At 44.7% G+C, this 11,258-nt stretch overlaps 1 protein-coding gene across 1 annotated transcript; it reads right to left on the reverse strand.

Annotated features, from left to right (window-relative positions):
- Positions 1–9,143: 9,143 nt before the first annotated feature.
- Positions 9,144–10,538, reverse strand: LOC119335935 (ATP synthase subunit a-like). Its single transcript, XM_037607981.1, has one exon. It carries the CDS (start codon positions 10,395–10,397, stop codon positions 9,237–9,239), a length of 1,161 nt encoding a protein of 386 aa, XP_037463878.1. The 5' UTR covers positions 10,398–10,538; the 3' UTR covers positions 9,144–9,236.
- Between the last annotated feature and the right edge of the window lie 720 nt (positions 10,539–11,258).

The following is an 11,258-nucleotide window of genomic DNA, read 5'->3' on the forward strand; positions in this document are numbered from 1 at the left end:
TACTTTCTGGTGCCGGTCCCTTCACAAAGATAGCCCCTTCTTGCTCTTATTCTTATTCTTATTCTTATTCGGTGGAATACAAGAGTTCTGAAGCTCCTTTCTTTCAAGTGAAAGTTGCCTATCTTTCTTGGTTCGGAATCCAATCCAGTTGAAAACAAACAATTGCCCGATGGCAAAGTCAGATGAAAGGCTAGGAGTGTAAACCACGTACGAGCGTGGCGCAGAAAGCGAAATGTTTTGCAGCGAGTCAAGCGTAATACGATCAAAAGGAAATGGGGTCGATGCTAAAACTCAAACAGTTCCCCAGAGGGGGCCCCGGGTTGAAAGAGCGAGCTACATTCTTTCATAGAAGACAGAAAATAAGAGGACTGATGCTTTCTTACTTCATCTTAATATAGGGATTATAGCATTGGAATTATGGAATTTGAATGGATTGAGTACATCAAGATGAAGAAATTAACGTAATAAGCGATATTCTCAAAAGATTCGGTCATGCCAGAAACCTCAGTGTGCATGGCACTAAAAAAGGGTACAAAGAACCTGAGATGCAAGTAATGGCTGAATAGCCGGGGAAACACTAAATAAAGACAAGTGTCATCCGGACTTACTTGATTGATTGAATCGAGAGATGGAAATGCCATTGAGAGATTAGAAGGGATAGAGAAAACGTCAGATAGAGGTCGTGCTTCTGCTCAGTCCAAAAGAACAATCTGAGTGAGCATAAGGTGGTTTATGTTAGGGTCCGAGAAAGCAACTTGACATGCCAATCCTAACAAGAATTCCACTCTTTCTGGTCATGTCAGAAACCACCTCTTGGAAAGCAGATCGAAAGCCAATCGTTTCAGAAGATGATGACCCTCTTGTGCTCCTACGTTCCTGCTAGTTGGTGGATGAAGAATAGGAGAGAGCTTGCTTGAGTAGAAGATAACCCGCGAGAAGGATGTTTTGTAGCGCTTTCTCATACAAAAGGAAAAGGGGTCACGACCGAAGATAAGGAAAGATCCCAGCTTTTCATTGCTCTGTCGCGCCACCCCTCCTCCCTGAGCCGGTTCTTATCCATAGATTTTTCAGCTAAAAGATACGGTATATATATCAATGAAAGCTGGCGCCTTTGGTTCTTGGTACGACTGGTACTTTTTCTCATTTATCGGTCTAGTTGAAAAAATTTCCCCTCAAAGAGCAAGTTTGTCTTATATATTATGCTGCGCCCTTGCCCTTCCTTTCTCTTCTATAAAAAGGCTGGACGTCAAATGTAACTGATGCTTATATTCTAAATATGACAAGCAAGAAACCTACTATTGCCGTAAACAAAAACCCAAACATTAGTAACTAACAGAGCTTTCCTATTCTAACTATTTCCCTATAAACCATGATTGATATACCAATCAAAAAAGACTTCTGAAACTAAACTATTCTATTGATTTATGCCCGTGCTTCTTCTTCTGTTTTTGTACGCAGAAGGATGTCTAGGAGGAACAGATCACTGAGGTTAAGGATGAGAAGGTGAAAAGTGAAGATAGAGAATAGATGCCATGAACAAGTGTATCAATTCAAGAGTTAAGGAATACTATTGGGAAGATTGGGCATTGGGTTCATCTTGTTATTGACCATCCCTTTTCAACACATATCTTTTAGTATACGTCTTTTTTAGTTGCTTAAAGATTTCAGATATTGCTTTTTCTGTTATAGGAAGTGTTGCGTTCCCCTTTAGGGTGTTTGTCAGTGGCGTCACCCGATAGGGTGTGTGCCCGGAAGAGAGAAGAAAAACATGTTGCTTGCTATTTCTGGTTGAAGAGCTATTTTTTTCCTATCGAACAGGAATTCCGAGGGATGTTTTTTGTTGTCGATTTGTAGCAATAGAAAGATAATGGAAGTGATTGAATAAGTTGGGTCATGAGAATGGAAGTTGGGTCATGTTGATACTAGATCCATGTCTTGATTATTCGACTTTTCCATTCCAATGCACAATACTATGCATTCCATTCCAAAGAGCGGTTTCGGTGGGTTGATACGATTTCCACTTTGACGGTCCTAAGTTGGCATTCTTTGCAGATAACTTCCATCTCGCCATAGACGAAAAGTACCCAATTTCATGCCAAGAGACCATGTAAGGGTTGTACGACCCATCCATATGATAAAAAGACTCACAAGCCTAAGAGCAATTCCTTCCTTCCCTATCATTAATTAAGGACTGGCTTGCTTCGAGAGAAAGGAGATTTGAATTCCATAGTCGTCTTCCTCACGAGCTGGAACAACTAAAGGTGTAGGTTGGAAACATACTTTTTTCCGTTGGATTGTGCTCCAGAGAATGGAATAGTAACACGCGCTCCCGAGAGGCGGCATTAGTTTATGGTTCGAAAGCACGAGTCACTCCATCCAGCTACACTTGCATTGATATAGACGATTTGAGCCTTTGAATTTACTTACTACAAAACAAGCTATGTTCTCCTATATATTTCCTTGGGCTCGCTTTACAAAAGAAAAACAAACTACTCCTCTTGATGTGGTCAGAGCGAAGTACTAATAGGCACAGAAACAGCAGGAATATCTTTCATTCATTTCATCTGTATGGTATGACACGACCTCTTTTTGCTCCCCATTTCGTTGGAACTGAGGCCTCTGTCTACCAGCCCGAAAGGAGGGTCTCATGCTTGTAAACTAGCATATATCTTGCACAGAATGAACCTTCCTTCAGTCACAACGAGAAGCACTATCGGGGTCTGAACGAATAGAAAACACAATCAACACTTCATATCAAAGTCAACCAATGTTTATCATATAGAGCGGAATCTTCATTCTAATTTGATTAGCCAACCCTCCCTCGAGTCGTATGCTTTCTGATCACTCTCCTATGTTGGTTACTTTTCTTTCAAACGTTACGTCGTTGCAGGTCCTCGCCCTTCAGGTTGAAGGAGATGTGTACTCGACTTCCTTTAAGTAAGTGGTGGCCCATAATAGTAGAGATGTATAACAACAGTAGCTTAACCAAAGGGATAGACTTGAACTCTTCCACACCCCCTTGCCAGAGGTTTTAAGAGAACAACCTTTTGGGGATACCAATTGCACCCATTCGCAGCAAAGGAACTAGCACTTTCTTAAGCTTTCCACCGTTCTTGCTTACTCCCCTTACTTACCCAATGAAAGATATAGATTGGAAATTGGAAGATGGTCATCCATAGTTATCTTGTTGAAAATACCCTCCCTTACTCATCAAAACGTTGGAAGCGACTTGAGATATCTTTTGGGAAGAGAGAATAACTATAGATGCTCGATATGCATATTGATCAATCGATCTCCGCGTCCTGCCAGTTCGCTAAGTAGACTCACTCTACCGAGGGGCAGAAGAAGATCAAGCCGATAAGGGGAAGCGCTGAGAAAAATCTCTCTCTTATCTAAATATAAGAGCACGCTTTATCTCTATGCACACAGAAAAAGGGGATCTTGTGATGATGGAAATGGTACGTATGTGGACCACTTTGGCTCCGCCCAAAAGCCCCTGAGCCGACTATCTCCTGGCACAGCCAAAGCATTTCCTCGCCCGAGGCCTGCTCAAAGCTAACTTGAATCCGAACAGCTTGCTGCTTCTCCGAAACCTTCACCAGCTTGTGTATCCTTGTAAGGTCGCGGACCCGGCGTAAGAACGAGAAACGTGAGTCTAGCATGACATAAACCCAAACCCCAGCACTTTTGATACTTCTCATCTCAGGACAAGTCACAGAAGAGGTAAGGCGCTATAGCCAGTGAAGGAACGGGAAAGAAGAATCAGTGGAATTGACCAATAATTTATACCATTACGACTTTGAATAATCGCTAATAGCTGACACCAATGGAATATTTTTGGACCCTAAGGCTCACGTTGACTCTGTCCTTTATTGAATAGCCAAGTCGTCGTGAGTAAGCGTACGATCCATCACACAAACGTCCCTAAACCTCAGTAAGCCTTTCTAGATGATGCATTTCCCTTCTTATCTATCGATGTATTCATCTGAGGCCACAGGCAGGTATATATCTACGAGTGGTTTATATAAAGGAGGGTCCTGATAAGAATGCTGTTCGGAAAAGGCGAAACAAGTTGTGTTGACTGAGGCTCAGAATACGTTCTTGCACCACTCCTTTCAAACACACATACCCTTTCTTCTCACAAATGTGAAATTCCGGAACTCTGTGTGTAATTGTTGCAACAACGATAGGGACTCTGCCGAGGGCTCCCCGGTAGGTTCTAGTCTCTCTTTATACTGCGACTGGAGCAAGGCGTAATGGGCTGTGTTGTATGTTGATCAAGGAGGTGCTGCATTGGCTGTAGCTGCAAGAGGTCTTGAGACAGAAATTATGCCATTATTGCTTCTTTCATTTAAAAGCTTGAGTCGGTTCTATCTAGCTAAGTTATTCAATAAAGTAGATCGAAGTGTGTGATGCTTGTGAGTTTGGCAACTACTATATACGATATTTATAACAATACTTGATACTTGATTTATGACTTCCTCTACCTAGACCCACACCTACTTTGAATTTCACTTAACAGAGCGGCGGATCCAATAAAAAGGGACTACATTCCAATCCTACTTACCAGAATAAATAGTTGTATGGCATTCGAACCCCACCTTCATGGTTGTATTCTAATTAGCTGGAAATGTATGACCTAAGCTTCTCAACAGGCATTCACTCAACAGAGCACTTAATGAGTTTTCTAATGGCTTGAAAGACTACTATGTTTCTTTTAAGCTTAGTTGCAAAAGAAAAGCAAAGGGGAATGCGGGTCCATTTCGTAACTCTTACGGTGATAAAGAAAAGTAACTCCCATCCGCGTGAGAGGCATCACTACCGGGCCGGGCCTCGATTCCTTTCCTTGTCTCCATTCTAATTGATTCGCTTCTTCGCGCAAGCACTTGGTTCGCCCCTTACTATAACCATCCCACTCAATCTTTTACACCGATGTTTCGTACTCTCTCGACCAGGTCATCATAAGAAAATACTGCCAAATCTTTCCGAATGAGAGAAGGAGGGAAGGCGCGCTACAACTAACTGTTGAAAAACTCAAGATTAGCGCTAAGAAGCAACCCTAGTTTAAGTACTAGCGTCCCACCCCAACGTTCTTGTACTTCAAAATACTCTCCCCCGCTTGCTGCTCGCCTCAGCCAGACGTGGCTTATGTAGTGGTCGGCATTCCTACGTGCTCCGACTGATCCCCACTGGAGATTATATGAGGGGTCTTGGAAACTGTCGTGACGCTTTGGTGACGAAGGTCACCGGGGTGACTATGGAAGGATTCCGTGGTAGTCTCTGACTCCCTCCAACTCAATCAATATCAAGAACATGTCGTGAGCATGGGGTTTGGTTAGGCTTGGTTGAGTTTGTAAGAAAAGATAGTAGGTTGAGGGGCTTCATTGATTAGTAAACCTACGGTGCTGGTAAGGTCGGGACCGTGGTCGTCCGTCTCCGCTTTGCCGGCCGATAAGATCACTGAGATTGACCAGCCAGCTGGGTAGGTTTGGCCATTCCTTTCTATTGAAAAGGAGTCAGCTGTCTGCGCGAGTCACCTTCCTTAGGCTTCGAGTCACCTTCTTCTAAGCTCCGCTGGACGACACGGCATTCTCGTTCTATAGGCCGGCCGTACTTGTGATGGTTCCCCAGGATCCAATAAATCCACTTAGGTCTACGTTGCCGCGATATTGTTCTATGGAAGCGGGTGGGCTGCTTTTTAGAAGTTCGGCCCGGTTTTTCATTAAAAAAATCAAAAAGGGGGGGAGGGATTGACCTTTCTAACGCATATTCTGTCGTACCGGCATGGCCCCACTGATTTGTTTTCGATCGGAGCATCAAGCAGCGCAACCCGGTTCTACTTGACTAAGCCCCGTGCTCGTCCAAGGAGGGAGTTTGCTTTACCCAACTCCCCTTTTTCATAACAAGGCAAAAACCTCCGACCCGACATTCATGAGTTTCGAATGAAGAATGAAGAGTGCCCTGCCCCTCTTTTTTTTCCCTAAATCTTGGATTTGGAAGTTGGTAAAGACCCACCCCTTGTTTAAGTCAGAATGAGTCCCCGAGACATTGGCTTCCGCCAACAGTGAACTATTAAGGATCGCATCCCGCGCATATTCTACATTATAGCCTGCAACTAATTCAGCTTCCGCTTCTGGGAGATCAGACGGAGCTCGATTAGTTTCTGCTAGACGAGGAATAAGGAACATAACCAATACGGGGAACAAGGGAATACCGGACCATATCTGCTTTTGCGCCATGACAATCTCACTCGAATTACAGGGACCTACACATATTAGTACAGTATACCGGGGTCCCCGGCTAGAACCACACGTGCAAGTTTCCCTGCATGTGGCTCGTCCGTGCTTTTATCCGAGGCGCTGCCTGCGACTCTGCATGGGAGAAGAGGGCTGAACTGCAAACTTTTGTGTTCAGAGCATTGCATTGTCTAAGGGAGTAGGGTGAGTAAGCTGCGCCTACCAAGCTAAGCTTTCGTCGAAAAGGCGTCACTGCTTCCTTTTCGGCGCCCGCCCTTTATTTAGATGTTGGGGCAAGGCAAGCCCAAGGAAAGTCTAGGTTGGCGCTCCATCTCGGCCGGCATCCTGCTCTTGAGAGGGTGTGGTCCTTGAGCGAACTAGTCATGTGCTGTGTTGCCCCAACGCAGGGGCATTTGGTGAGGAGCTACGGTCCGGTGGTTGACAAGCCACTGATCGGAGGCGACTGGACTGGAGTGCTTTCATCAAATGATGCATGTGGGCTGAGCCATTCCCATCCCAAGTGGTGGCCCGATTCGGCCTGGCCTGGTCGGCAAGAGATTCTAAATCTCGAATATGCGCACCGAGAATAGATATCTATGTTAGCTAGCGGGGGCGGGCTTTCCCCTGGTAGTCCCGCTGCGTCCTCTGACAGTCCGTCTCGTCTCATCTTTCTTTCGCTATACTTGTAGCCAGCCATATTAGCTCCACATTCCACCCTTTTTGATTTCTGACGAAAAAGGCAGTCATCAGTCGCCCCCTTTCCTATTTAGCTTTGCTTGCTGCCTATTATGAGAATAGGTCCCGGTTCAAGCGGCCCGCCTTTCATCATCATCTATACCAGCTGCCACGCACGATCCCATAGGAACGATTTCATCGCCCTAAGAAGCAGAACGCGCCATCACCTACAGCCCTTTCCTCTGCCGGGGACTTTCACGAAATGAAAACGGGCGGCATCATCATATGCTCGACATTAGTTGCCCTGGTGTATATCCCGGAGTACTCCTATGGCCGATCTGTCACCCATACATGAAGGCCTTGGCCCCGTCCCGTGTGGAGAATGCCCCCCTTACGGCACGGCTTAGTCTGTTATTTTATTTTGTCAGAGTGGATTCGGACCGCCACTTCTCTGAAAGCATGGTTCTTGCCTCCCTCTCTCCTCCCTCCTTGGAGCTCGTCCATTCATTGGGTGATCCCTTGCTCTCACGTTCGAGTGTTTGCTCGTCGTTTAGGCCGGTGAGTGACATTTTTGCTCATTGCAGTCGCCTCCGGGGTTCTTCGCACCTGGGTAGTACCAGGACCCTTGTGCCCCGGACTGCACTGCCCGCCCTATGACCCAAAACTCAAAATGAGCCTTGCGACGAGACGCGGACATTCCTCATGCTGCGGTTCCCTCCGGTCCGTTCCCGGGTTGGGTTAGGGGAAGATCCGAGCGATTGCCTTCGCGGATCCAAACGTGCTCACAAGGCGCACAATAAGAATAAGACCAACAGAGACTTCATAAGGGACCATTTGAGCTGCAGATCGTAATGCTCCTAGAAAGGCATATTTCGAATATAGAGGACGTTCCCAACAATCCACGAGAATATCATACCCAACTATGAACCGTACGAGCACATCCTCTGTCACCCCCACCGCGCTTACGGCTCTATACCCCAACCCAACTTGCTCTGGCCTTGGGTCCTCCCGCATCTCTTCCTCGGTAAGCGGACCGTGGAAGTTGGGGAGTATCCGCTTGGGACTGATAGAAAACAGCATATATTTTCCCTCCTGACCCCTATAAAAATCTAGTGGAAGTCCGGTCGCGTCGGAGACATCTTTATCTGATTTTGAGGCTTCGTCGTCCGGCTCCTCCAAAATTATGTTAGGATCGGCTGGCTCATCCTCATCATCCGAAAAGAAAACAGAGACAAAACAGATTTGTTTCAATGACATATCTAATCAGACTGAAATTGATGTCGAAGACACGATCATTCACATCAATTGAAGCAGGCAGGAAGGGCGCGGAAGCTACCGTTTAACGAATGCAATGCAAGCAAGGTAGCTTGCTTACTCTCCATCTAGCGTGCGTTGGCGGCAAGGAAGGAGGCATTGGAAAGACTAGACCATACACATTAATTAGTACAAGAAAGAGGCATTTGGGAAGCGACTAGTCGCTTCTGGCGAAGCTTAACAAAGGCCGACTACTACATAGAGTACTACCAGTCATGAGCGATAGTGAAGCCGTCAGAGGCAGAAGCTGTCGCTTGACGGACGAAGCCGAGCCGATACGATAGGCGGGCGAAGTGAGCGAGACCAAGATGGGCTAGACGTGGAGTGGCGAAGGGGGCCTACTATACGTATACGTGATTAGTAAGCGGTTCAAGACATCGAACGAAAAATCAAGTGAACTAATGAACAGTGTGATTGATCAGACAAGTACCAAGGAGCAAGAAAACGTATGCGCTTTAGCAAGGGATGAGCGCGAAATCCGTTGCTTGTTCTTTCGGTAGCCTTCTTTCATTTCCGAATTTGCTTGCGAGCAGTCCTTGCATTAGTATGAGTTCGTTGACCGCGTAAGGGCGATCCATCTTGATGACGAATTCCACAATAACGAGAAATAGAAATTAATCGTTCGATGTCTGCTCGTTCTCCCCTCTTCAATTCCCAATGAACAACATGATCTTGAGCTATCATTTGTTCAATTTGGTCGATCTGATACTTAGTTAACTCATTCATCTTGATGTTCCCACTGATACCTAATCGATAACGAAGCTGAATGGCTTTTTTCGGTCCAATTCCATCCATTTTTGTTGAGGCAATTCTTACTTGTTCATCAGGAAGTGATCTAGCTCCTGAGATATATGACATTCTTTATCCTTATCTTTTCCTGGTCTTCTCGGCTAGAATCTACAATCTACACCTCTCCAAACACAAACGCAATATCTTAAGTACCCGGAACCATGTTCAGTGCTGCAAAAGCGCAGCTGTAGCCCCCTAGAATCTTCGGCTCCTCGTTTTTATTCAATTATGAAATGACTCATTTTGATGGAGATTTGTAGCATCATTCAAGTAAATACAAATTGAGATCGTAGAAACATGAGCTTGTGATATAGCTACACCTAATTCCAGACCGCTTAATGCTAGAACTATAAATAAGGGACCAAGATCTCCTATGAAATAGAAAATATTATTCAGAAATAGCATAGTCCAAGCAAACCCACTTAAAATCTTTACTAAACTATGACCGGCCATCATATTAGCAAATAAACGTATTCCTAAGCTTAATGCACGAAAACAATAAGAGATTAGCTCAAGGAGTACTAAGAAAGGTGCTAACGGCAGTGGGACTCCCGCAGGTAATAAGAAGCTAAAAAAATGAAGCCCATGTCTTTGAAATCCAACGATCGTAATGCCTATAAAAATGGAAAATGAAAGAGCCAAAGTAATGAGAAAATGACTTGTCACTGTGAAGCTAAAGGGTATCATACCCTGGGGATTACGAAATAACGAAAAAGTAAAAGTGACCGAGATGCGATAGAAAAACTTTTGTTTCACATTTCCGGAAAGACCACCTATTTGTTCGTTTACCAGGTTCAGCACGAAATCATAAATAAGCTCGACCAAGGATTGCCATGCATTTGGCACTGACTTTCCACCTCCCTTTTTCGTAACAACAAAAAAAATAAAAACGACCAAAACGACAGTGAGCAGCATATACAAGACTTCATTTGTAAATGATAAATAAAAGTTGCCCACATGAAGATCAATTATTGGGATAATGGCAAATTGATCCAATGGGGTTTCCGGGTAGGCACCAGGCAGATTCTGGATAAAATTATCCATACCACCACCCGCCCGAATATCCTCTAATATGCCCTGCCAAGTTTCGCCATTTCGGTGGCGGGCTCCCAATACTGTTCTAGCTAAATTGACTGCTCCCTGTTCGGACTCATTTTGGCCCAAATACTCTTCTATTTGTAAAACTATTGTGACGCCAGCAATTCGCTCAGGCGTTGGCGTTATATCCAAGTTTGGCGTTATAGCAAAGTTCTGAGAGATGTTGGTTGGGAAAAAATCATGTAGATCGGGAAGACGGGAACACTTACTACGAATTGGTTGATTCGTTGTAATAGCAGCAAATAGCATATTTCTATCCTTCATATCCGTAGAAAGAAATCTCATCTCCAGGTAACTCCATCTTTTTCAGCTCTGCTCGCTCACTTTTGAAAGGAGACTGATCTTGACGTCGGCGTTGGTTTTTCCAACGAAACATTCTTTCACGAACTTTAATGACAAAATGCTAGTTGCCTCGTAACGCATACACTGGAGCGTTTGTCCCATCGACGAAGGCCACTATACGCGTTTTCTGAAGAGCGACATTCTCTTATAACCAAACATCGCAAAGACAGAAAGGAGTATCCTGACCGTAAGGCCAATGGCTAGCAGACTTCGCGGAACACTCACGATATTCAGCTAAAGTTGGATGCATATTATATCTTGCCTTGGTAGAGCGAAACTTTGAACCCAACACAAGTAACTCTCCCGGTTTAGCGATATTGATGGGTTCCAGCCTCATTCCACTAGCCCTAAAAGCATTCTAAATATATAAAAGAGGGGGAATGGATTCTACAAGAAAAGGCGGGCAAAGGTAGTTCAGGGGTCAATTCTTGGAGCATAGCTCATTTCTAAGTCCCCAACCCATCTCGTGCTCGTGCTGTACGCGATCGAATCTTGCGGCCGGATAGAGCAATGGAATCACCGAGTCGTATGAAAAGAGGGCTCTTCTTTTTAATCTTAACACAAAGGCTAGCTCCCCTGGGGGTTGTCATATTACAATCATTTGTATTACTTTCCTACCAATCCTGAACTAGCTATGACCCTTATAGCGAGCCTCGCTTTACCGTTTCAGATAGAAACATATGGCGCTCCTAAAGTCGATTGGATACTTTCTTTTTTATTGAATTAATCTAAGCCGTGGACTTTATCACGTGAAGAACTCCTTCTTATGAGCTCATGGACTTGATCAATGCTAGTTCAAGTTCA

Source organism: Triticum dicoccoides, chromosome 7B, assembly GCF_002162155.2.
Source record: "Triticum dicoccoides isolate Atlit2015 ecotype Zavitan chromosome 7B, WEW_v2.0, whole genome shotgun sequence".
Taxonomy (NCBI): Eukaryota; Viridiplantae; Streptophyta; class Magnoliopsida; order Poales; family Poaceae; genus Triticum; species Triticum dicoccoides.

Excerpts from the sequence above, each read along its gene's own strand:
- LOC119335935 (XM_037607981.1), bottom strand. The coding sequence starts at position 10,397 with ATGAGATTTCTTTCTACGGATATGAAGGATAGAAATATGCTATTTGCT.